At 41.3% G+C, this 27823-nt stretch overlaps 1 protein-coding gene across 2 annotated transcripts in view; it reads left to right on the plus strand.

Moving 5' to 3' along the window:
- Positions 1–274: 274 nt before the first annotated feature.
- HK2 (hexokinase 2) overlaps positions 275–27823 on the plus strand; it is a 93701-nt gene continuing 66152 nt past the window's right edge. The window contains exons 1-2 of one of the 2 annotated variants that reach the window (XM_043987077.1): positions 275–1014; positions 26934–27096. In XM_043987077.1, coding sequence (XP_043843012.1) covers positions 952–1014; positions 26934–27096 — 226 coding nt within the window. In that variant the 5' untranslated portion in view covers positions 275–951. Of the gene's footprint in view, positions 1015–26787; positions 26850–26933; positions 27097–27823 lie in introns of those variants that run through there. The other variant, XM_043987078.1, reaches the window with a different exon arrangement.

Raw genomic sequence — 27823 nt, forward strand, 5'->3', positions numbered from 1 at the left:
CCCCTCTCCCCGCCTCCCATCCCAGAGGGATGCTGGCTGCAGAGCTAGGCAAGGGGCCCCCGCTGGGGCATCACATGAGACTGCCCGCCTTAGGCTAGAGGGAGGGGGCCCAGGAGCCCGCGGACGGGGATTGGCTGCGGTGGAGATGCCGGCCGGCCTCAGGGAACACACACCCTCCAGCGGCAGCCAATGGGCGGCGGGCAGGGTGCGGGCGCGTCAGAGGAAGACCGAGGGGCGGGCTCACCTCTCAATGAGCCACATTGTTGCGCGAAACTCCAGCAAGAGCAAGAGGATCTCCCGAACCCTCTTCCGTAGACGCCGCGGCCACCGGACCTGAGAGAGCTGAGCCGAAGAGCAAAGAGAGGCGGGAAGCACCGGGGAATCCAGACACGCGGAGAGCCCAGAGCGGCAGTTTTGCATTCGATGAATTAATTAGTCGCACCGCCCATCCTGAGTTTCACCATCTGATCAGTTGCTCCTTGAGTAACTCGTGCTTCTTACGGGCCAGTGTTGCAGTTTGCTAAATCAGAGGCGCTCCGTTTGAGCTTGGGTTTTGTCGAGATTATTTGGTGGCGATCCATTACTTATTACTGAAATAATTTACTTGTTTAGTGAACGCTACCCACTTGGCAAAAAAAAAAAAAAAACAACAACAACAAATCTGGGGGGGGTGAGACGGTCAGATTTTAAACTTTTTGCTCGTCCCCCTCTGCTTCCATCCGTCGGCTCCATCATTTAAGTTGCACCGAGTCTTTCTTACGATTTGAGGCGTCCAGAAAGCGTATTTTGCCTCTGGTCCAGTTGCGGTTGAGCTCTTAAGACTCGACTGCCTCCACAATCGGCCTCATTCACGCGCAGCCCCCTTCCCAGTTAGATCCACGCCGCCTTCGCATCCACCCCACTTCTACCCTAAAACAGGATCCGACCAGCTCTGTCGGCAACAGCTGGAACATGATCGCTTCGCATCTGCTCGCTTACTTCTTCACGGAACTCAACCATGATCAAGTACAGAAGGTAAGGCCAGGGCCGGGAGGGATTGCCCCCCAACAGGTAGAAGAATAGATCTACCTCTTCTCATTCTTTCCCTACAGGCCCGCCAATCTCCCGGGGACCGAGAGATACCTCTTTTACTCCTGGTTGCCGGGGTTTTTCTAATCGCCCCCAGTGGCTTTGGGGCTTTAACCCTGTCCGGGACTCGTTTTACTCGGGGCAGCCGGCCAGTTTCGGGACGATTGGCGGCGGACCGACCCCTCCAGCCCTTCTTTTCCCCCCCCCACCCTGCCCTGGAGAGCCGGAAAAAGACTCTTTCACTGCTGGGAAACTCCTCCGCCGAAGCCACGTCCGCTTAACGAAGTCCGGGGGTGTGCGCGCACTTGGGTGAATGGGAGGGAGCGCGTGTGTCTGCACGGAAGCGCGTGTGATTTAGGTAGGTGTGTGTGTGTGTGTGTGTATACGTGTGTACGTGTACACGTACGTACACAGCATGGATGGATTTTCCTCCGCTGCGCCCAGCCAGGAAATTCAGGCACACACTCTTTCACTTTTTTGGAGGGCCATGTCTTTGCGCACGTGGTTTGGGAGCCCACAGATGGAACTACGGGAGGGATTAGGAAAGAAAGCCTCGGTTCCTCTGGCGTATGCTGTTGGTAAAGAAAAAGTTCAGTGAGGTCTTTAATTCACTCCTACTTCGAGAATAGGTAGGGAACATCTCCGTGCCTGCCCCAGCCTGACTCGGAACTTGGGCGGATTGCGTCGGCGGGTGGGACGTGACGGGGACTCGCTTCAGCGTGTGTGGATTTGAGGGAAAGAAACTTCTCCCTTTTAAGTTCCTCTAAGCGTCTGGTGTATCTTTCTCCTCCCCGCTTCTAGCTGTTCCCCTCTACTCCACTGGGAGGTCTCTCCAGCTTGGTATTCCCAGAGTCAAAGAATTTGGCGTCATTTAAGTGCCCTTTAGTTTATTTAAACTAAGTGGACGAAAAGAGGGACAAGCTCTAAGTTGGACTAGTTTGCCCCCTGTAGTGACTATCGGATTAGGGGTTGGGAGTGGGAGTGAACCAAAGGGAAATATTTCCCTACTGCCCCTTCTGCCTAGCCCCTCCAACCCTACCTTCAGCTCATCATCTTTTTGCTTTTTTATCATTTCACCTCTGTAAAGGTGGGGAAGTGCAGTGGCAGGACATAAAAGAAGCTATAAAAGTCAGTCTCCTAAAGCTTCTAGGGAAGGCCTTGTCCCCCTTCTCCCCCCCCCCCCCAAGAATTTTGTGACTGCAGAGTTAAAATCTTTAATGCTTTCTTGGCACCTTGGCAGTCTCAGCAGCCCCAGCAGTGGACCTGGCTAAGGCTCTTTAGAATTGGCTCTGGTCCCTTTGTAGAGTTTCGATGGATTAATATGAAAAAAGCCCTTTTGCTAACCTCTACTCTCTTGCTGGGCCTCTCCTTCACCAGGCCTGTTGGGGTGACATAACCCTTCCCCCCCTCCCCCCCCCCCATTCAGGAAAGAATTTAAAATGTCTTGGACCCAAACTGTCTCTTGGTTTGGCTTTTCTAATGGGAGGGATGACTTGGACTGTCTCCCTCTAGAGCTTGGGGGTAGGGATGTGGAATGAGTGGAGTGATTGATGTATGCAGGGACTGAATGAAGAGGAAAGCATTGGCTTAAAAGTGCAATCTAGTGACTGGAGAGCACACTCTTTAGTGAAGGGGAGGGGGAGAGAATACAAACTTTTCCTCATCATATGGTTTGTCTACCTATGACATTCGTTTAGCATCAGTGAAACTGACCCTGGTGCCTGGGTGGCAGTTTTTAGAGAGACTGTAGTTAGAAATCCCATATCAGATATTCTGGAGAGCAGGTGGGTGAAAGGCACTCAGCTGAGAGTATAAAAGCAAAATAAAATGTGATCAGTTAAAATCATGTTCCTGGAACTCTGACAAAAATAATCCTGCAAATAAACCACACTATTACAGGGCCTCAGTTTGGAAAAGCAACAGAAGAAAGGAGTGTTCTTGCTGAGTTTTACTCTGTATTTATAAGTAGTACTTGCCCACAACTCAATGTTGGAATGTAGCTTTAGGAAAACAGTGATTCCACCCCCTGCTCAGCTCTTTTAATATCCTTTTATTGAAACAAAGTCTATGAGCAGACTTGCCCTGGCCAAGATCTCTAGGACTGTCTGCCTGGGAAGGATAGGAACTTTTGGAGTTAAGCTTTTGGAGGAATTTTCCCCCCTGTAATTTTTGCTTTGAGTAATGAATTGGTAAAGACAAAGTAGAAAAAGGGAAGAAATATTATCCACTTGGAAGTCTCTCCAGCTTGAGGAATATTCCCAGTTCCAAATTTGGCAGAGTTTAGAGTGCCTTTTACTTTATTTAAATTCCTACCCATTGGGAATATAAATGAATTTGTATTCCAAATAGGGGATAGTGGAAAGAGCATGGGAATGAGAGTTTAGAGAGACCAGGCTTTAGGCTGGGCTGTGTCACTCACTATACGACTTTCCCTTTAACTCTCCTAAACCTCAATGTCCTTATCTCCACATAATGATACTTACCCATTCTCCCTCTTAGGGTTTTTGTGATAATCACATGAGCTAATAAATTAGCATGTGGAAGTACTTTGAAAACAGAAGCATTTATATAAATATAAATATATAATTATTATTCTATTTGGGTTGCTCTCTTAGCCCCTCTGTAAAATGAAGGGATTGGACGGGATGACCTTTGATGTCTTTTGCATCCCTAGATCTATGATCCTGTGATTTTTATCTCAAAAATGACGACATTGTATTAAATGATTTCTCAAGTCTAGCTCTAAATTTTGTGATGTTAGGGTTCCAGAATCTCTGAAGTCCTTTTCAGTCTCTTCTGTCCTTCTTTGGTCCCAGAACCGCTACTTTACTAGTATAGGCCACCATGACTACATCATTACACTTGTTCTGACTAGGGCAGTAGGATGCTGCTGGACCAATTTTGATGTCCTTATGGTCTGGGCATGTCACTCCTCCATTGAACAGTCTTTCCTGGCTCCATAGGGCCAACCCATTCAAGTTTAAATTGAAGGACCTGGTATTCAAAGTCCTTCAAAAACTGTCACCAAACACTCTCCCCTCCCCCAAACTAAGGTTACAGGAGGTCAAATGATTTGTCCAAGCTCGGGAAGCCTAACTAGGAGCTGACAGCTAGAACTAGAATCTGGTCACCTGAGGCTTCATCTTGGAAACCTGTTTGCATTTACTCTCTGTTCACTTATCTTTGTGTTGTGTCTCCTCTGGAAAATATAAACCCCTTGAAGGCAGAGATTGTTTCATTTTTGGTCTTGTATTCCTAGTTCCTGTATCTCAGTCAGTGCCTTAAATGCTTCCTTTCTGGATTATAAATGCAGCTGCCTCATGAAATCTCTCCTGGTTTTCTTAGTTGACAACAACTTTCTCACCTTTCGGCTTTCATGTAGCATAGCATTTGATTAGCACCGTGTGTGTGTGTGTGTGTGTGTGTGTGTGTGTGTGTGTGTGTGTGTGTGTGTGTGTGAGAGAGAGAGAGAGAGAGAGAGAGAGTATCTGTGTGTATATGTTCTTCCCAGTGGCCTGTTAAGGGCTAAAATTCTAGCTAAACTGTCTAAAATATCTAATGAGTGGTCGCCAATAAATTATAAGCTTTAGCAAGAGTTAGACTTTTAAGCATTTATTAAGGAGAATAAGAATTTGGTAAAGAGAGAGAGAGAAAGGCCTAGATTTCTATCTATTAAAGGGAGAGCACATTTTTAGCTCCCTTCTCTGCCAGCGTCCCCAGGGAAAAAAAAGCGAGACTGAGCGCCAGTCTCTTCCTTCCTCCTCCCACTAGCTCGCGTCACTTCCTGACTCCTGGTCTTGCCCTCAAAGACCTTCCCTTCATGGGCAGAACTCTTCTACAGTAAGTATCCAGCAGGTGGCGTTATTCCAATCGTTACAGGCCTGTTACATCCATGAAGCATGGAGTTTTTTGTTTTTTTTTTACCCCCAGTACCCTGTACAGTACCTAGACATAGAATAGAGACATAATAAATGTTTGTTGAATTGAATGAAAATCGGAAAATCATCTTCTCTAAACTGTTTCCAGTGCCTATACACAACAGGTTCTCTTTTTTTTTGCAGGGCAATGGGGGTTAAGTGACTTGCCCAGGGTCACACAGTGTCAAGTATCTGAGGCTGCATTTGAACTCAGTTACTCCTGATTCCAGGGCCGGTGCTTTATCCACTGCGCCACCTAGCTGCCCCACAACAGGTTCTTAATACGGAATTTTAATTGTTGAGTTTGAATTTTAAAATACTGTCAATGGGAGGGAAAACTTATTTTTAAAGGAAAAGAAATTATTCTCACTTTTTAAGTTAAAAATCAGTAAGTGACCTAAGTGGCATCAGACCAAGATATTGTTATTTTTTCCCTAAGTCTTATAACCGATCCCTCTCAGCTTCTCAGTAGACCTCTGAAGGTGGGGGTAGGGGGTGATATCTGGTGGGCCCTACTTGATCTCCATGTGCTGGAGAAAGAACACAGACTTTCAAATTTCTTTCCAACAAGTGATTATTTCAGCAGCCGTGTCAGTTGGGGCTACATTCCAGTGGGAACTGTAGTTGCAGGGAACCACATTTCATATGTGTTCAAATGTTCTTCCTTCCCCCCACATTTCCAGATAGCTCTTGCTCGCCTGACTAAAAGTTTTAAAGTGCTCTTTAAATTTATATGCATACACACATGTATGTGTGTGTCCTTTGGCTTATAGTCACTGAAATGAAGCTTAAGTGTGTGTCTTCTTCCTTCAGTGACAACTTCATATTGCTGTTAAAAGATAAATAGCAATGGAGGTAGGAGAGCTGGCCTGAAAACACAGACTGACTAGTTTGGTCTACAGGCAAGGACCTAATAGCCCGTATCTCTTTGGGCTTTAACATTTATAAAACACATTCCTAACAGGAAGCTAACAGCACAACTGTTATTAATCCCACTCTGTATATAAATGGGGGGAAACTGAGGTTCAGAGGCTAAATGACTCATCCACCACTATCAAAGGTCAATCTCAAACCAAGTTCTTATTGACTCCCAAGTCCATTGTTCTCTCCCAAAGGTTCACAAAAGGACTATCTGAATGAATGAAGAAAGCATTTATTAAGGACTTAACTATGTGCAAAACACCATTCTAAGCTTTGGGATACAAATAGAAAAGAGACTGTCCCTATTCTCAAGGAGCTCCCATTCTAATGGAGGGGACAACTCATACAGGCAGGCTTTAGCTTACCTAGGAGGAAGCAGGGGCAAAGCACATGTTAATCTCAGCTCTTCTTGAATGCCATTTTCACCTATAATAAAATCATTGGTTTCTGATGTTGAGCCATTTGACAGCGCCGAGGAATTCGATAGCAAGTCGGACTGACTCTTTTCTGGGTCTTCAGTAGATATATCTGTAGCATGTATGGGAGCAGTTTTGCAGGTCCTATCTCCATAGCCTTTGTTCCCTAGAAGGATGGCTTTTGCTATTGAGCTGTAAGAGTTGCTCTTCCCAAGACTCTTGAATTCAAGGTGCTGGTCTGTCTCCATCAGGGTCTGAGGAGGGAGAGACTGTGGTGATTTCAGTTGCCTGGCACATGTTGCTTTCTGCCTTTCCCTTAGAGTTCCCTGCTATTCTTTGCCTAGATTGGCTGATGTGCCTTGTGGGTAGAAGTTGGTTAGCAATTGGTGGGGATGGCTGGCCTATTTGTCCACAGGAGTTGCTCTTCCAGATATTGGCTCTGAAGGCTGGGCTTCCAAACATTTCCTCCAGCAGGGCTCCAGCTCTGTTAAAATTGCCCCTGTTAGGGGCAGCTGGGTGGCACAGTGGATGGAGCACCAGCCCTGGAGTCGGGAGTATCTGGGTTTGGATCTGGCCTCGGACACTTGGCACTTGCTGGCTCTGTGACCCTGGGCAGGTCACTTGACCCCAGTTGCCTCACTAAAAAAAAAAAAAAATTGCCCCTGTTAGAATGAATAGATTAAGCAGAACATTTCCAGGATATCATCTGGTAGCTCTTCATTTTTGGGCAATGTTGTGGTTCATATTCCCTTTTATTTATCCACTGAAAAAATTCAAATGCACAGCTTAATAAATATAATCATATAGAAACTTCCCATAGTTCCATAATTTATATTGGTTGCTAGATACAGTAGCTTTGGAAAGAATAGAATCCATTTGGCAAGCAACCTTCTTCAAGAACCAAGGCATATTTAAAACTGATAGTAGACTGAACCCAAGATTGTACTACAGCATAGTAAGATTCCTGATAGGACTTTTTATGGACACAATTTTCTTGATAGTAAAAGAGTTAAATAATATAATCAAATAATTAACCAGTAAACTCTGAAATTCCTTTTTGTTTCATGGTACTTAGCAGTAGTATCATCCATTTGACATAGCACAATACATTGCTTCATATTATTAGAGAAGTGTTCATGCCAGTGAAAAACTTTCTTGATCCTCCCAGAAGTTAGTGTTTTCCTCACCCCAATTGTTTTGTGTTTTGTGTATATATTCAAATGTGTACAGGCTCCTTGAGACCAGGGGCTGTTTCAGTTTTGTTTCCTTATCCCCAATTGGCCCAGTGCCAGAGAGAGGTAAGTACTGAAGAAATCCTTTAATGGGACCTCTCTTTTAAACCTCTATTAGTAATAATGTTCCTTGTGTTTGAGCAGCGTTTTTGAAGGCTGGTCAAAAGGATCCACACAAATGGCTAAAGCACATTGCAGTGAATTCCCGATATCTCGAAGCCTAGGAGCTGGGATCATTTCATTTTTCTTCATAGGCATTTAACATTGTTCAGTGTTGACTCTTAATGTTATTTGTTGACTTTAGTCATGAGTTCTAAGTAGGATTCCTTTTTTGCTTGGGGGGAGGAGGTGTAGTACCTCCTGGGTATTTCTTTTAACTCATTGCTATGTCATGTAGGACTTTTTTGTTTTTAAACTAGAGATGTAGTTTTATTGGTATTTTGAACCTCCTGGAAAGGAAACTCCCTCTACTATCACACTTCGCTGATTGTTCTGTAAGAGTCTTAAAGAGTGTTGCTTTGGTGCATTGAGAAAGTTAAATGACATACCCAGGACCACACAGCTACCTCTCAATCTGCTACATTGTGCTGCCCTTCTGTTAGGAAATAGGAAAGTCATTGGTAGTTGTAGACCCTTCATTGGCTTTTATCTCAGGATCATAGATTTACAGCATTTTGGGGGCATCCGGTTCAACTTTCATTTTACGGTTCAGGAAACTGAGTCCCAAAGATATGTGAAAGTGATTTTTGCCCAAGGTGAACCACATAGTTTGAATTTGAACCTAGGTCCTCTGACTTGATTCAGGGCTATTTCTATTGCACTATATTGCTCCTCAAATCTTGTCCCTTGCGAATTTCATCTTCAGGGTGAACTGAAGGAGCTTCACTTTCCTGTTTCACTTCCTAGACATGAGCTAGAAATGAACTTTTAGAAGCCCCGTAATTGAAAGTTAACATTTTGTATGACAAATAGCTTTTTAAAATTGAGCTTGTTCAGGATCTTTGGGAATTAGGTAATTGAGGTTTCCAGTTCTGGTTCTTTCACAAATTATCTATGTGACTTTAGGTAAATTAAGAAACCTTTCTCAGAACCTCAGTTTTCTTATCTATAAAATGGGGATAACAACACAATACACTACCTACATTACAGGGTCACTGTGTAGATGGGATAAGAGGCTGATGTGAAAGTACTTTGTAAGCCTTAAAAACTATATAAGCATCAGTTATTCCCAATCTAATTGACTGAAAGTCCTGAAGAAAAATCCAGCATCTGAGGGAAGAAACTTTTAATAACTGCTGATAAACCTGGGAACTCAAATAAAGATACCTGACTTTGTTTATGTGCCCTTAGTTACTTTGAAAATGTTTCCTTTATGTCTGTCTTTATATCATAGTGATTTCTTTGGAGAGGGAAGACCCCAAAGACCCTTTGCCTAGTTTGAATGCTCCCATATTTTCAAGAAAAATAGGGAAACAAAGATTGAATCCAATGAAGTATGCACCAGTTTACATTACATGGTCTCTTTATTCTCTGCCAGAAGAGGACACATGTTCCATTATTTGGTCTCAGGATCATTCATTCATTCATTCTTCTTTTTTTAAATGAGGCAATTGGGGTTAAGTGACTTGCCCAGGGTCACACAGCTAGTAAGTGTTAAGTGTCTGAGACCAGATTTGAACTCAGGTACTCCTGACGCCAGGGCCGGTGCTCTATCCACTGTGCCACCTAGCTGTCCCATCAGGATCATTCATTCTTTTTTGTTTTGTTTTCAGTTACTTGATTACCATAATTATAGCTTTTTAATAACACTTTTTTTCCTTGAATTCAGTCCAATACATGCTTCTTCAGTGTCACTAAAATCATCAAAATCGGTTTGCATGTTAACACTTTTTTTCATTTATCTTTTCAAAAGGGTGTGGTATAGTTGGTGATGTGATGCCATAGGGAGAGGTACTGACTGATCTTGGAATCCTAGCCCTGGCTTTGCCACTAACTAGACTAGCTGGCTGTATGACTTTGGGTAAGTCATTTAACCCTCTCTGTCTTCAGCTTCTTTAGTGGTAAGACAACCGGTTAGACCAGGTAAATCTCTTTAAGTTTCCTTTCAGCACTCTTAGTTCTGCACTGTCACAAAGGACAAACTCAGAATCAATCCCAGCTTGGTGTATTTAGGCAATGATGGAAACTACTTGAATTCAAAACCTGCTTGTACTTTCTAGTTCCAGGACCTTGGGCAAGTCCCTGCTACTTTTGGCTGTTCCTCATTTTCTTTAACTATAAAATGTAGGACCTCTAAGGTCCTTTCTAACATTGAGGATGATCCTATTAGAAATGTGTTTTCTATTCCCTTGGATCTGTGAGGTTTTCTTCTTTGTTATCAGACTTCCGTGTAACACATCTATTGGCACTATATATTAGGTAGTAAGTCAGATTTGAATTCATTTAATCCAGTGATTAAAATCAGAACAAAAAATAGGCTCAAAGAAGGCATGTGGTGATTGGAATTTACTCTTTGATATAAATGTATTCAGTCTTCCTAAAATAGGATGTGACATGCATGGAACAGTGGGAAAAGTTCTGGGATCAGAGAATCCTTAGGAGGAAACGATTTAGAGCTGGTGTGGACCTCAGAAATGACCCAGTATAACAATCCCCTCATTTTGCAGTTGAGGAAATTGATGCCTACAGAGTAGAGATGACTTTCCCCAAGGTCACACAGCTTTGAGCTGGGATTTGAACCTAAACCGTCTGATTCCAAGGGACCAGCAGCAGTCAAGAAACCTAACTTAGTCCTTTGGATTTTCCAAGGATTTGCTTGGTCATGCTTGTTACCTCTAGGCTAATTTTTCCCATTGTCTCCATTTAGAAGGTGTTTGTGGAGGCAGCCCGATGGAGATCTGTGGATGGGTTGTGTTATGCTAGCTGGTTATGGTCCTGCTATTTTTAGGCTTTTGTTATCTCAGGACTTTTTTGCCCCACCTTAAGGCTAAGGTGAGCTCCCAGGTTTAACTTGGGCCTCATCCCCCTGTAGACTAGGCAGGTGTATCATACCTCCTGTCCCGTCATTTTAGTACAAATTCAATAATGTTTAAGTGCCAGTTCTGTGTGTACCCAGTACAGTTCCTGCCTTCAAAGGAATTTATAATGTAACAGAAGAGGGTGACATGTACTTGTACAAAGCACTCCAACCTAGAATATGCTTAAGTGCACAGGAGGGGTTTGGAGCCTTTTATCATTTGCCTTATTTAACCAGGGGCTTTTAAGAGTGGAGGAAGGTTTCCTATTTTTGATATGGTTGATTGTAACCTGCCCTTTCAGTTAAATAGCCCAAGTAAGTGGCTCCTCAACCCCAGGGCTCTAGGTCACTCCTTACTTACTCCTGGCCAGACAGCATTTAGTTTGTGCAATGAATGAGTCAGGAATCTTGGCCTCTTTCCTAGGGGATTGGCAGGAGGAGTCTCAGTTCACCTAAAGTGCTGCCTTCTGCTCTGATTCAGGGGTGTTGAAGCTTTTTGCACTTTTATCAGTGGATTTCCACCTGCCAAGCACCAATCCTGTGAGCTTCTCCCTGTAGGGAGGGTAGAGTAGATGAGTGGCAGTGTCAGAGATCATCGAGCAGGTTATTGGCAGAGCTGGGGGAAAAGAGGCAGGGGTTGTTTAATGTCCTGGGCCTAATCCAGCTGGTCACCCCCATTGGAGCCACTGCTTCACTGGGAATGGTTCCTCATTCCAGGAGATTTGTAGGAATTCTCTAGCTGGAGCGAACTTTTAAAAAAATAGTCTTTTTGAGATTGCCAGCCCAGCTGTTGGGTGAAGGAAAGAAGATAAGTTATTAGAATTTTCATGAGGGGTAACATCAGAGTTTAAAGCTGCCATTTTCCTTTACCCTGTTAGGTTGTATTTTTTTTCTATATTGGCTATTTTCCTTTTTGGCTGTACTTCCCTCCAACTGTGCTTGGTTCTCAACTCATCCAGTTGGTTTTTCCAGACATGGCCACATCCAACTTATTCCAGTAACATCTGGTTTTCTTTCCCTTCTTATCCGCCTCTTCCAAGAAAACATCCCCTCCTTTCCCCCCCACCCCCACACACCCCTCACACACCCCCAGACCAGTTATGTGTAATGCTTGGGATAACTCCAGGAGGTTGTGTTTGCCTTTGAGTTTCATTGGCTTAAGTTTATGTCATTTAAACATAGAATCTAAAGCTGGAAAGGACCTTAGAGATCATCTCTCATCCATCCTCTCCACCATGTTTTACAAATGAGGAAATAGGCCCAGAGAGGGTAAAGGACTGTACTCAAAACATTATATAGCTAATAGGGTGGGTTTATTATCCCAATTCTGTCCCCTCCCTACTACACTCCAAATCCTTTTTCCTATGGAGTATATATTAGTCTCTGCCTGGCCCCCGCCCAGCCATTCACTTATTTATTTATTTTTATTAAGGAAAAACGGTATTCAGTTATTATAGAGGATGTCTTCTACTTAGCCAAAAGAAGCATTGTGCCTCCTCGATTACTGTCAGAAAACTGGGTCCAAATCTAAGTTTTGTTTATTGGCTCACTAGTAATGTGACCTTGAAAAAGTCACCTCCTATCTATGGGCCTCGGTTTCCTCTTATGTAAAGTGAATTCTAATTCCTTTTATGCCATAACAATTCCTACAAGCTTCCTTACACAATAGCGGCTCAGTTGTTTGAGACATCTGAATATGCCCTTGACTGATCTTTGTTCAGCCCCTCCCTTTTCTCTCCTAAACCTAGGGGGTTGTAAGCTCCTTGAGGGAAGGATTCATGTCTTTATACATTTCTATTTCTATACGTACCTGCTCTTTTCCCATGCCCACCCCCACCTCCAAAACACACACACACACACACACACACACACACACACACCCTCCTTCAGTGCCTCACAAGTTGCCTTTCTTGGACATAGTTCAGTAAATATTTGTGGTTGGTTCAGAGTAGAATTTCCTTTTAGTTCGGTCATTATGAAGCCCAAGTGGCTTTAAAAAAAAAAAAAAAAACTTCATCCCTAGCCTGTCCATTGTTCTTCAATCCTTATTCATCTTGACTATTCTGTTGTAGTCTCATAAAATCCAATCAATTGGTTGGCAGGGTCACATGTGTGATATCATTCACATTTTTCAGTGTTTTACATATCATGCAGCAGCTTAAGTTTTTTCTACTCAGGGCCAATAAGTACACATAGTACACTGTTTAGGGACTGCATCTTTAAGCATCTCAGGTTCCCCCCCATGGTCCAAGGCTTTCTAGACTATTCCATTCTAGACCCCTAATTTCCTCCTTATGCTACTGGATGAGATCTGTATGAAACATGACGCTGCAGACAGTGAGAACTGGATTAACAGGAAATTGTGTGACTCATGGATGGTAATAGGATCTTGGAGGACTGCCCCACATTACAGCCCTGTCATCCCCACACCTAAACAGCCACCCTGGCTAAGCGTATGACCTATGTGGTATGTCAGAGTTGGAATCACGAAGATGAGGGGAGGGATTAGCCCAGGATAAAGCATTTCTAGCCTTACCATCTGAAGGTGATTGAGACTAAAGTTAGAATTCTTACACTGGTGTCTTAAGGTCAAGGGGCTTAAGACATCATGGTATGTGTGTGTGTGTGTGTGTGTGTGTGTGTGTGTGTGTGTGTGTGTGTATCCCATCCCCTCTTTTATGAGAAGCATCTGGTATTCTCTTGGCAGTACAAACTTGCTGCTCTTTGCATAGCCCTGTCTCTTAAAGACCGAGTTTGTCCCTGTGTGTCATTAAAGGGGGGGTACCTTGTCTCAGAAATGCCAGCCATTATCCTGAATGGGCCATTCCAGCCTTGTGGTTAGAACAGAAGTTTTTGTTGGCGGGGCAATGGGCCTTAAGTGACTTGCCCAGCGTCACACAGCTAGTAAGTGTCAAATGTCTTAGGCTGGATTTGAACTCAGGTCTTCCTGAATCCAGGGCCAGTGCTTTATCCACTGTGCCACCTAGCTGCCCAGAACAGAAGTTCTAATGAATGTTCTCCATTCTGCCAGGGACTTAGCACTGAGCTTCCCTTAGCTCTTCCCTGTGTTAGTTTCCCTGTCCATAAAAAGCGACATGTTGAAGGAGTTCTATGAAAGCTTACATCAGTAGTAAAAAGCAAACCAAAACCTGCATATCAACCTGAGTTTCATTATCAATCCCTTGGAAACTCTAAGTAGATGCCATTTTTTTTTTTTTTTTAGATTTTTGGATTCCCTTTTTCTTCCAAGGACTCAAGGGAATTTGGACTCTCAGGCTTCTATATCTATTGCCTAGAAGAAGCTCTAGATGACACTTTAACCCCTTAATTTTTTTTTTTTTTTTTTAGTGAGGCAATTGGGGTTAAGTGACTTGCCCAAGGTCACACAGCTAGTAAGTGTTAAGTGTCTGAGGCTGGATTTGAACTCAGGTACTCCTGACTCCAGAGCCGGTGTTCTATCCACTGCGCCACCTAGCTGCCCCTCTAACCCCTTAATTTTAAGGGTGAGGCAGCTCTGGCTCAGACAGGGTAAATGTGACTTGTTCAACTTCACAGGTAATAAGTGGCAGAATCAGGACTCCAATGTTAACTTTGGGATTTCCATTTTTAGCAGTCTTTCCATTGTATTTGTGAGGGGAGAGTTGCCTGAAATGTTGAAAGGTTGAATCATTCACCCAGGGTCACACAGTATGTGTCAGATGTGGGAACCCAGGTTTTTCTGCCTCTGAGGTTGGTTCTCTATCTGCTAGAATACATTGCTGCCCTAAATGATCAGCAAACTAGCCCATATTCCTATTGTGTGTGCATTATGTTGCCTCATAGACTCTCAGATCCCTGAGAATTATAATATATAGCACAATATTTGTTAAATTGTATCATATTGTGTATATTACAGTGTTATATAATATAACATTTAATATAACACAATATTATATAATAGAATATATTATACAATTATGCATGTGATAAATCTTATATAATGTGTGACATATACATTAAATGTTATACAACATATATGATATAAATACTAGTATAATTATATTAGAGAATGTTAGCATTTATTTAAATGAAATGTAATGTACAGTATGTAATTATACACAATTATGTACAATATGTCATAAATAGATATATACTTTTGTTCTTCAGTTGTTTTTAGTTGTGTCTTACTCTTTATGACCCTGATTCCTTTTATGGTTTTCTTGGCAAAAATACTGGAGTTAGCCATTTCCTTCTCCAGTTCATTTTACAGATGAGGAAACTGAGACAAACAGGATTAAGTGACTTGCTCAGGGTCATAGACCTAGTAAGTGTCTTAAGCCCTGATTTGAACACAGTAAGATGTCTGACTACAGGCCTGACACTCCACCCATTGCGCCCTCTAGCTGATGCTAAACTAAATATAAATAATAATAATATTAAATTAGAAAATATAACAAATATGTTATCTATTTAGTATATTAATTTATTAAATATATATTTATATTTGTGTAGATAATGTATTTTTAAATTTCAGCAACTGTTCTCAGTGGCAGAATTCTCTTCTGAGAACATTTTAAAAACCAAACTGTAAATATATATTATATGTTAGCATATAGGAAGCAGTCAGAGTTGGTGTTTGTAGCTGAACTTAGATTTAAATTGCAAAGCATTCTTTCTTATTTACACTAATTGTTAGGGTTTTTGTTTTGTTTTTTATCTAAATAGAAACTGTAACTGAGATACTTAGGGTAGGAGAGAGTTAACAATGAATAACATCTGTCCTAAGTCACTGGAGAAATAAACCAGAACTTCCTCAGACTGAACCTTAGGAAACCTTGGGCTACTGTATAAGGAGCTGAAAGGGACCATAGAAACCATGGAATTGATCTTTCATTTTACATTTAGGGAAAGCTCTGGAAATCATGTTCATAGGTAAATTTGGATTTAAACTGCTAAGCATTTTTTCTGATTCACACATTATGTTACCTCTAAGTTATTTTTTTAAGGCATATACAGAATTCAGAAATATTAAGATAATTAATGGCTTAATAAGTTGAAGACTCAGGATTTGAATGCAGATCTTTGAATTCTAGATCCTGTGCTCTCTTTACAGCATCTGCAAGTTTTAGCAGATCTGGATCTAGAACCAGAATCTCCTGACCATTCATTCATTCCTCCATTGCTAAAATGTCAGCATTGGAAACATCCTCAATGGCCACCTGGTCCAGCTGAGCGCCTCTTCACATGTTACAGATAAAATGTTACCTTGAAAGAGCAGTTTTGTGGCTGCAATGGTACAGTAGGTTGGGAGTCACGAGGCTTGAGTTTGAATCTACCTTCTGCCACTTATTAGCTATGGAACCTTGGGCAAGTCACCCCCTCTCTCTTAGCCCTCAGGTTTCTCATCTATAAACTGAGGGGTGTGGCTGGGGGATGGTACAATGGACCCACCTGTGCAGTGGTATGAGTTCTAAGGATTACTGGCTTACACAGCAAGGAGCTAGGAAAACCAGCCCCAAACACTGCTATTCACTGTTCAGTCTTATGTTATTTAACCCTCACAAAGCATTCCTGAGTTTTCTCTTTTTTAAAGAGGAGAAAAAAAGGAGTGGGTGTGTGTTTGAAGAAAATAATAGCAGTCAGTCTTCAAGCAATGACTTATGTTGGGTATTTTGAGAGAATTCTTATTGCTTACAGATTGGACCAGATGAACTAACATGGAGATTCTATGATTCTGGGATCCCAGTTTCAGGCTTTTTGCTTGGATAATTAGCCACATTGTCCCATATTTTAAAGGATATGGTTTATAGCATTTCATGGGTCAGATGGACTACTACTATATACTATCTTATGATATCTTTGCTCCCACCTACTTCCTTGAGGTTCTAAATATATAGACTCTATAAAAAACAAAACCATAGAGATGGACTAGCAGACAGAGTTGGAAGTGACCTCAGAGGTCAAGTCTTCTAACTCATGCCCAAAGTATTTGTACCCTCTACAGTATCCTTGATGACTGGTCATCTGGCTTCTGCTTATAGACCTCCAGTGATGGGGAGCTTACTCTACTCTTCAGTACAACTTGTTCTACTGTGAGATAATTTTGCGTGGTCATTTTTTTTTTTAATTTTGTCAAGAAAAAATCTGCTACCCTGTAATTTACACTTGATTATAACTCTAATCTCCAGCAACAGGCAGAATGAGTGTAATCTTTCTCTCTCCCCTAATACCCCTCCTTCCTCTTAGGACTTCTCTTCCAGTTAAACATCCCTAGCTTTTTGTAAACATTATGGTACAATGGAAAGTGTTGGCTTTGGAGACAGAGTACCTATATTCATAGTCTAGCTCTGCTACTTAGCACCTAAGTAACATTGGGCAATAATAGCTAACATTTATATACTAACTTAAGGTTTGTTAAGTGCTTTATATATTTCATCTTAGTTAATCTTCACAATTCTGGGAGATAGGTGCTATTATTATTTCCCTTTTCACAAATAGAGAGACAGGCTTAATTGCCCACTGCCCCATGGCTGAAATTTAAACCTAGGTCTTCTTAATTCTACATCTATTGCTATTTAGCCTCCTTAGGCCTCAGTTTCCTCATTTGTAAAAACAAGGGGGTTGGACTACAGGTCTTTACAGGGTCCATCTTTCAATGGATCCTTCTGTCAGACCCTTGTTCATCCAGGTCACCCTCTCTGGACATGTTCTAGCACCTCTGAGTGCCTGGGGTCTGTGAACTTGCATAGGAAAAATTCACATCTTTATTTTCCTTGGTTTCCTTTATTTTTCTATATACTTTATTATATTTTAAAACATTAGACAGCAAGAGAGAAGTCTATGATGCAAAAAAGGCTAAGAATCCCTATTCTAGCCAGTTAGTTTTCTTTCTAAAATGGGACAGACACCAGAAAGTGGACATACGAGGATAGACGTGGCCTCACCAGGATTTCTGGTGTAATAAAAAGAATGTCTGAATTGGAGTCATGAAGTTCTGGGTTTAAATCCTGCTTTGTTATCCTTATTAGCTATGTGAACTTGGGAAAGGGAAAGTTAACATTTGATGTTCAGTTTCTTCTACTTCAAAAGTAATAATTATTAAATTACAATTTAATTATTTGGGGATAATACCAATAGATTATTAGTGTTATAGCAAGGATCAAGTGAGATAAGGCATGCAAAGTCCTTTGTAAAACTTAAAGGATTATGTAAGTGTAAGTCATTATTATGACTTGATGCAATGGCCCAAATTTGTGTTAGCTTTTTTGGCTGCCATCTTATACAGCCAATTCTTTGAACTTAAGTGGTCAGCCTTCCCAAAACTTGAATCATGGTTGGTTGTTTAGTTGATCAGATAGAATATTAATTGTGTTATAAGAAATGACAAGCATGATGATTTCAGAAAGGCCTGGAAAGACTTATGAATTGATGTATAGTGAGGTGAGCAGAAGCAGAACGTTGTGCACAGTGACAGCAATATTGTTTGATGAAGAACTGTGAATGACTTAACTATTCTCAACAATACAATGATCCAAGACAATCCCAAAGGACTAATGATGAAGCATACTATCTACCTTCAGAGAAAGAACTGATATTGACGGAACACAGACTGAAGCATGCTATTTTTCACTCTTTCATTTTTCTTTTATTCAAGTTTTCTTATACAAAATGACTAATATGGTAATGTTTTACATAATTGTACATATATAACCTATATCTAATTGCTTACCCCCTCAGGAAGGGGAGAGGGGAGGGAAGGACGGATAAAATTTGGAACTCAAAACTTTAAATAAAAATGTTTATTATTTTAAAAAAACTTTATTTTTGTACTATTAATGTCATATAAAAATTGTTTTCCTGGTGCTGCTCACTTCACTCTGCATCATTTTGCATGTCTCCCCTTGTTTCTTTGAAATGCTCTTTCCCCCTCATTTCTTACAGCACAATGTAAGAATGCATCCCATTCCCTTCATGTGCTAGAATTTGTTCTGCCACTCCCTTTAATATTTTAAACAAGTTTGCAAAGTGTTTTATGATCTTTATTTCACATAAAACTCACCACAACCAGAATGTTCCAGTCAAAAGAAAGAGTGCTGACTTTAGAGTTAAAGGACCTGAGTTTCAATTGTGATTCTGCCACATAGTACCTCTGTGACCTTATGGCTAGCTTTTTGTACCTAGGCCACTAGAGAGGAAGCTAAGCCAGTGGTTCAGACCTTAGTACCCTGAGCCAATTTAAGGCCCAAGGGTGATTTCAATATATTTTAAGGAAAAATTGATCATGGCCTATAAGGAAAAGGGACTTAGAAAAAGCTAGTCCAGTCTATGGAGCCAGAGAAATTTCTTTTCCTCTTTTTCCTTTAAACTTTGATCATTATATAATTTTTACTGCCTTGAACAACTCACATAGCACTTAAAGACTTACACTATAGTTGTACCTGTCTTATTTCACTAACTATATTATAAATGTCTGAAGGGAAGTTCTCAGTTTACAATTATTTGCCTTGGCCATGGCACCTTGTACACAATAAGTAAGTTAAATGAAGATGGCTTGAACTTGTATTATAGAATAGGTCATTGGAGAGGGAAACTGCAGAGAGGTGTGTTTAGACTTGATATAAAGGAAGACACATTAACATTTGGAGCCATCCAAAAGTGGTGGTGAGTTCCCTATTGGAAGTCTTTGGATGGAGGGTAGACAACCATTTGTAGGTGATGCTGCATAGAGGGATTTTCGTTTTATGAATGGGTTGGATCAGATGACCTCTTAGGTGCCTTCCAGAACTGATTCTCTGAATGAATGAGATAGTTAGATCAGAGTAGAGGTCAAATATTTTGCCCTTCATTATCACCCATCCTGAACCTCTGAAGATGCTCAAAGTGTAGGATTTTTAGGATGTTTAAGACAAGATTGGGCAAAGTGAACATAATAGTGTGGTCTGGGGTAGGGTAGGGACTAAACTTGTGATTTCATTGGCAAAAGGGACTCTTTCAACACTGGTATCTTTGTTCTAGAACAGAGCTGTCAAACACTTGGCAACCCTACTCCTAGTGAGATCAAACTTGATTAAAATGTAACTGGAGATGGGGGCAGCCAGGTGGCACAGTGGATAAAGCACTGGCCTTGCATTCAGGAGGACCTGAGTTCAAACCTGGCCTCAGACATTTGACACTTGCTAGCTGTGTGACCCTGGGAAAGTCACTTAACCCTCATTGCCCTGCAAAAAACAAACAAAATGTAACCAGAGGGGCAGCTAGGTGGCACAGTGGATAGAGCACTGGCCCTGGATTCAGGAGGACCTGAGTTCAAATCCGGCCTCAGATACTTAACAATTACTAGCTGTGTGACCCTAGGCAAGTCACTTAACCCCAGTTGCCTCACCAAAAAAAAAAAAAAAAAAGAAAGAAAAGAAAAATGTAACTGGGAAATATTTACCAAAATAAATAAAAATACATTAGAATGTTGATAATACTTGTAGGTGGTTTTCTAAATCAGTATATAGTTTAGTGGCTCCATTTCTATTTGAGTTTGACAGCACTGGTTTAGAGCACCCAGAGGTCAAGTGAGGGCCAGAGGTGTGTCACAGAGGCAGGATCTGAGTCCAGGTCTTCACTTTCAAGCTTCCTATCCAAGATACCAAGATACCAGTATGATTCAAATAACTCATTTATGTATCACTTTTCTTGCTCTTGGTGAAAACTGGTATCTTGCAAGAGAATATAGAAATTAGTTTACCTCTTGTGAAAATCTAGATCTTTACCTAGTGTTATTCCAGTGGTAATTCTGTCAGTGTCCGTACCTTCCCCTCCCCTACCATAGAGGAAGTAGCATAGTCCAAGGGGTATGGCTATGGGGAAAAAGACCAAGATTACCCAACCAGGAAGTGCTTATCTATTCTGGGTTGCTAAAGAGGTTTCATCTAAATAGGATATATACATAGCTTCTGTTATCACTAAAATCTGAAGAATTTCCTTCTCCTTCCTAGATGGATGACTCCTTTCTTTCCCTTTCTAGGGTGTGGGTAGAAAGCCTTGAACTTAGTCTTGGTTGCCTCCAATGTCACCTTTCACTGAGCACTGAGCATGTATGGACTGCTGTTGAGCATTGAGATTGAACTGTTGTATGTTAATTGAAGTAGCATGGTAAAGTATACAGACATACAAGGTGTTTTGTTTGTTTGTTTTTTAACAGTAGACCACAGAAACCCAAAAGCCTGGTATTGTGAATGGGGAACTTCTCTAGGAGTCTGGTAGTGCAGGGCTTCTTAAACTTTCCATTTGCTACCCCGGGGTATATGCCAAATTTTTCACGACCCTCACATTCAGTTATGTGACCTCATATGGCGTTGTGACCCACAGTTTAAGAAGCTAGGAAGTAGAGCATTAATAACCTCTTGACCTTCTGTTAGCCTGGGCGACACTTCGTCTAGCCCACCACAGCAGCAGCAACAACCAAAAGGGGGATCAAAGGAAAGGCTCTGGTCATAAATTGATGGACCCATTCTCTTGGACATTGGCATTGTAGGCCTCTGCATTATTATTATGCATCTTCCAAGGACACATGGGGGAGACCTCTTCAGTTGCAACAGGTCTTTAATCATTTATTCATTCATTCATTTATTTTATAAAAGTATTTTATTATTTTCCAGTTATGTGTAAAGATAGTTTTCAACATTTATTTCATAAGACTTTTAGTTCCAATTTTTCTCCCTCTCTCCCTTCCCTCCCCCCTCTCCAAGACAGATGTTCTCCTGGTTCTGCTCCTCTCACTCAGCATCAGTTCGTGTAAGTCTTTCTAGGTTTCTCTGAAATCCTCCTGCTCTTTGTTTCTTATAGCACAATAGTATTCCATTACATTCATATACCACAACTTGTTTAGCCATTCCCCATTTGATGGGCATTCCCTTGATTTCCAATTCTTTGCCACCACAAAGAGAGCTGCTATAAATATTTTTGTACATGTGGGTCCTTTTCCCTTTTCTATGATCTCTTTGGGTTACAGACCTAGTAGTGGTGTTACTGGGTCAAAGGGTATGAACAGTCCCATAGCCATTTGGCCATAGTTCCCAATTGCTCTCCAGAATGGTTGGATCAGTTCACAGCTCCACCAACAATGCATTAGTGTTCCATTTTTTCCACAGCTTCTCCAGCACTTATTATTTTCCTTTTTTGTCATATTAGCCAATCTGATAGGTGTGAGGTGGTACCTCAGAGTTTTAATTTGCATTTTTCTAATCAATAGTGATTTAGAGCATATTTTTTCATACGGTAATAGATAGCTTTGATTTCTTCATCTGAAAACTGCCTGTTCATATCCTTTGACCATTTCTCAATTGGGGAATGACTTCTGTTCTTGTGAATTTGATTTAGTTCCCTATATGTTTTTAAAATGTGGCTTTTATCAGAAATACTGGCTGTAAAGATTGTTTCCCAGATTTCTGTCTCCCTTCTCATTTTGCCTACATTGCTTCTGTTTGTACAAAACCTTTTTAATTTAATGTAATCAAAGTCTTCCATTTTGCATTTCATAATCTCTATCTCTTGTTTGAACATAAATTGTTTTCCTCTCTATAGATCTGAGGGGTAAACTACTCCTTCCTCTCTTAATTTACCTATGGTATCATTCTTGATGTCTAAATCATGTACCCATTTTGACTTTATTTTGGTATACGGTGTAAGATGTTGGTCTATGCCTAGTTTCTGCCATACTCTCTTCCAGTTTTCCCAGCAGTTTTTGTCAAAAGACTGAGTTCCTATCCCAGAAGCTGGAGTCTTTGGGTTTATCAAACAATAGATCACTAGAGTCATTTACTGCTGTCTTTCCTGTGCCTAACCTATTCCATTGATCCACTACTCTATTTCTTAGCCAGTACCAAATAGTTTTGATGACTGCTGTTTTATAGTATAGCCTCAAATTTGGCATGGCTAGCCCACCTTCCTGTGCATTTTTTTCACTAGTTCCCTTGATAGTCTTGACTTTTTGTTCTTCCAGATGAATTTTGTTATTATTTTTTCTGACTCTATAAAATAATTTTTAGGTAGTCTGATGCAACAAGTCTTTTAACAAGCTTTAATATGCCCATGAGAATTATTCGTGCAGTCACAAAGGAGGCCTTGCCTAGGAAAGCCAAGATACCAGCCTGTAGGTTGCATGACCAAGACCTTGGGCTAGGGCCTTGAAGTAAGCTGCCAAGGCCTTGATCTGAGCATAAAGTGTTCTTCCCACAGTGTACTTTTGGGTTTTTTGGGTTTTTTTTTGTTTTTTTTTTTAGTGAGGCATTTGGGGTTAAGTGACTTGCCCAGGGTCACACAGCTAGTAAGTGTTAAGCGTCTGAGGCCGGATTTGAACTCAGGTACTCCTGACTCCAGGGCCGGTGCTCTATCCACTGCGTCACCTAGCTGCCCCCCACAGTGTACTTTTAAAGAGCAGGGCCCGTCTCATGCTTCTGTCTACATGCATCACTCCAAAGTGACTGGATAAGTCCAGGAAGATCTAGGTCTCCTGGGTCCAAACTTCAGTGCAGGTATTTGTCAGCTATGGTGGAAAAAAATCTGAAGCAGAGCAAGTTTAGTTCCTGTTTCAAAGGGAAAGCCCTTCAAATACTTGAGGTCACTTCTCTGATTCTTCTTTCCTGGATTGCTTAACAGATCTTCATGTGGCAGACTCTAAAGGACCCCCCCCCCTTTTTTTTTTTTTCTTAGGTGGGTAGCTAGCTCAGTGGATAAAGAGAGCTTGGGCTGGAGTCATGAAAACCTGAGTTCAAATTTGACCTCAGCCACTTAGCTGTGTGATGCTGGGCAAGTCACTTAATTTTTCTCTGCCTCAGTTTCTTCAATTGTAAAATGAGGATAATGATAGCACTTACCTCACAGGGTTGTGAGGCTCAAATGAAATGATATTTATAAAGTGCTATAAGGCAGGGCTTCTTTTTAAAATTTTTTAAAAATTTATTTTAATTAAAAAATTTTTTTTTATTTTTAAGGCAGGGCTTCTTGAAAACTTTTTTTCCACTCCCAACCGCTTTTCCCCTGAGAAATTTTTATGTGATCCAAGTATATAGGTATATAAAATAGTTATATATAACCTTTTACTATTGCCAAATTTTTTGTGACCTCCCCATTCAGTTACTTGACCGCATATAGGGCCATGACCCACAGTTTAAGAATCAGGGCTATAAGGCACTGATTAAATGCTTCTTCCTTTCTCTTCTTCCTTCTTCCCCAACCCTCCCCTTTTTCTTTGAATATTTTTCACCTTACCAAGGGTTTTTCTGGGTCTCATGTTCTCTGTTCTAAGGACTCTTCTGGATCTGAAGATTCTGTGTCCTCTGCTCTATGGCCCTTTCCAGTTTTACCAATTCTCTGATTCTAGATGTCTACTCTGTGCTCTTACCTGCCCATTTCTGTCATTTCTGGTTGAATCCTTTCCAGAGGGTTGGATAAGGGATCGATTGCAAGATTAGCCATTTCCTAACCTTCAGCCTTCTGCTGTTATAACTTCATACTGGGGAGTGAAGGCTCCTTAATAAGATTAAAGCAAGGGGCTGGTTTGTGCAATTTGATCCCAATTAATAAGTAACATTTAATTGGATAGGCTTGATCATAGGAGAGTGTGATGGATTTCAGCTGGAAAGGATTTTGGTTTCCTGAACCAGAAAAAAATTTCATAAGGAGAATTAGCCTGGTGCTATTATTTCTTGGGTCCTTCTGGAATCCGTTGCTGCTTATAAAGGGGAAGTTATAAAATAAAACAAAACTTCATGTGATTTTCACCATAGCATCATTCTAATCATGATTTAAGTGGTGTAATATTGGACATCTGGAGGCTAGGAGACCTGGATTCAGCTCTGTGGCTTTTCTGACACAATGACAAAAAACAAAGTGGATTCTGAGCATCAGTTTCCCTATCTCTAAATTTGCACAATAGTATTGCCACTACTTCATAGAGCTGATGAGAATGAAGAAAGTGCTTTATGAATCTTTGAAACATCATGGACAGGCTATTATTATCATTGATTTGTTGAGGCCTTTTCTGAGATTTCCCTATTCTTTTCTGCAAAAATCTTTTGGTCTTGGGCAGCTAAGTGGCACAGTGGATAAAACACCGGCCCTGGATTCAGGAGGACCCGAGTTCAAACCCAGCCTCAGAAACTTGACACTAGCTGTGTGACCCTGGGCAAGTCACTTAACCCTCATTGCTTCACCAAAAAAAAAAAAATCTTCTGATCCTTAACATAGTGGCTGTCTCCTGGCCCTCTGTCCTTAGGTTGTTGTACAGGAAGGAAGGATGGAAAGAAGGAGGAACTAAAACACCTACTATGTGTTGGGATGCTATGCTAAGTGCCTTGTAACAAATGTAATCTCATTTCATCCTCACAACAACCCTAGGAAGTACTGTTATTTCTATTTTAAAGTTGAAGAAACTAAGTCAGAAAGAGGTTAGTTACATGCCTTGCCCAGAGTCATAGGTTACAAATATACAAGGCCAGATTTTAACTCAGATCTTTCTGACTACAGATCCAGGACTCTATCCATAGTGCCACCTAGCTGTTTCTTTAAGATTGTTTTTGTCCCTATTTACCTTAGTGAGGTGGTTCAGTGGATAGAGCACTGGACTTGGAGTCAGGAAGACCTGATATCAAATCTGACCTCAGGCATTTACCAGCTTTGTGATCTGTGGCAAATCACTTAACCTCTGTTTCCCTTAATCCACCAGAGGAAATGGCAAACCACTTCAGTATCTTTGCTAAGAAAATTCCATGGACAGTATTGGTGTGCTTGGTCCATGGCATCATGAAGAGTCAGACACAATTGAACAACAACCACCGTATCTGTGAAATGCTCAGATCCCTGGGCCTACAACGCTATACAATAGAGAACAGGAAACAGTAAATCATTGGGTTAGATATGTGCTGGGTTTTCATAGTGTGTCATGGGGGTCTCCCCTCTTTTGAGCCCTTGTCATTTGGAATGTATTTTTAAAATCACCAACTACTCCATGAAATGTTTTCCTGGGTCTTTCAATCATGAGGAAAATTATGGCATAAAATAACTTAATCTGGAGTGAAAGAACAATTGATAGGAAATCAGGAGACCCAGCTTTGTCATATTACCACATAACCTGACATTTTCAATATGAAGAAACTCTTGTTTCAATGTTGAAAAAAAAACCTCCAGTGCCCTGCATATGATAACATGAAGAGCTACTGTAGAAAAGGCACTGGGTTTGGAATCAGAGCTGCCAGGCTCTCTTTATCTTTTTACTTTATGTGACTTTGGGCATCTTCTTTCAGACTCCTCTGTTTTCTCCTCTGTAAACTGAGGGGGTTGACTAGATTATTTTTAAATTCTACTAGATCTAAATCTATGATTCTATGATTCAGCCTTATTTTTTTCCCATCTGGAAAATGGGGAGAATAGTGGCTACCTCACAGGGTTGTATAAGGATCGGATGAGCTAATATATATAAAGAACTTTGCACTAGGTAAATGTTATCGTAGCTCAAAATTCCATGTTCCAGGGATCCTGAAGTAGCTTGAAGTCTCTTCATGGGTCTGTGGCACACAGATGGGGAATTACTGCCTTTTAGGATTTTCAGTAAGCTGCTTAACTTTTCTGGGTCTCACTTGTTAGATCAACAAAAAGCAGCGGTCAGAGCCAATAACAAGCGAGGTTCCTTGATGACAAGACAGGATCAGAAGGGAGCAGGCATACTGCTTCATATTCCAGCTAATGACGTTGAAGAGTCAGAGGTGCTGCTCTGGGGGACCAGGAATCCCCTCAATGGCAATTCTGACATTGGACGTATTGGGTCCCTGCTTGAAGACTTCCAGAGAAAGAGAACCAGCCCTTTCTTTGTTGCTTCTACCTTGGGAAAATTCTTATTTGTATAAGGAGTCTTCTCTTGGACTTGGCTCATACATAGGAGGTGCCTAATAAATGCTTTTTTTCATTTGTTTATTTGCCAATTATTTTCAGATCAGTAAGCTTTATATGAAAAGCACCGGAGAACTAAAGACAAAGCCTGTTTTCCAGGCTTTGATTATTGTCTGTGGGCTTGGTAGGGGTAGGGTCGAATTAGAGGGGCTGGGGAGGGGGAGAAAGAAAGAGAGAGAGAGAGAGAGAGAGAGAGAGAGAGAGAGAGAGAGAGAGAGAGAGAGAGAGAGAGAGAGCGCGCATGCGTGCGTGCGTGCGTGCGTGCGTGTGTGTGTGTGTGTGTGTGTGTGTGTGTGTGTGTGTGTGTGAGAGAGAGAGTGAGAGAGAGAGTGTTTCCTGGAAAGCAGAGAGAACATTTAATAATGTAAGAACATGAAGGATGGGAAATATTGCAAGGCACAGACAGGGCTGCTTCTAAAGCCATCTTGGTTTTGTTTTCCTCTTCCAGGTTGATCAGTACCTCTATCACATGCGTCTCTCAGATGAAACTCTCCAGGAGGTCTCTAAACGGTTCCGAAAGGAGATGGAGAAAGGGCTTGGGGCTGACACTCACCCCACAGCTTCTGTGAAAATGCTGCCCACATTTGTGAGGTCTACACCTGATGGAACAGGTAACAAATGAGCCAGAGAATGATAAGAAGAGCCTGCTTCTAGTGTACTCTATAAGGGTTAATTAGTCTAGGGTGCTGTTTTTTCCCTTGAGCAGATGAGTAAGGGCTATCTTCAGTAACAAGGGATTTTTCCATATAGCCTAAAGTTAATGAAACCTCACTGTAACATTATTTGCAGAATTCTGTATAAGTGCTTCACCTTGGATTCCATCCAAAGCTCTGAAGTAATTAAAAAGAACCTACTTTTTCACAGGGCAGATAGCATGGCATGGAGGAAAGAGCACTGGATTTGGAGTCAGTCCTGGGGTCAAATCTTGTTAGTTATGTGACCTTGGGCAAGTCATTTTGAATCTCCAGGCCTGCGTTTCCTCCTCCAGAATGAGAAGGCTGGCCTGGCTGACCTCTAGAAGCTGTGATTCTGTCTTTAGGGCTGTCTATAAAACAGTGTTCAGGGACATGACCTCTACAGTGCCTTTCAGCTCTGAACCTGCTATCTTGTTAAGTCAACAAAAGCCATTTCTGGGCTCTGACCCTCAGGAGAAATGGTCTAGGAAGGTTGGTGTACTTATTTAAAGGAATATTTTTATTAAACATTCCTTAACCCTCTAAAGTCTGATTATGTGCTTTTAAAGGATGGGGTTCTTTACTTTGTACAAGTGTTTGCACAAGGAAGGACTCTGTGAGAGTCTCGAACGGGCTTTGAGCCATTTGCAGTATTTAACACTCC

Source organism: Dromiciops gliroides, chromosome 2, assembly GCF_019393635.1.
Source record: "Dromiciops gliroides isolate mDroGli1 chromosome 2, mDroGli1.pri, whole genome shotgun sequence".
Classification (NCBI taxonomy): domain Eukaryota; kingdom Metazoa; phylum Chordata; class Mammalia; order Microbiotheria; family Microbiotheriidae; genus Dromiciops; species Dromiciops gliroides.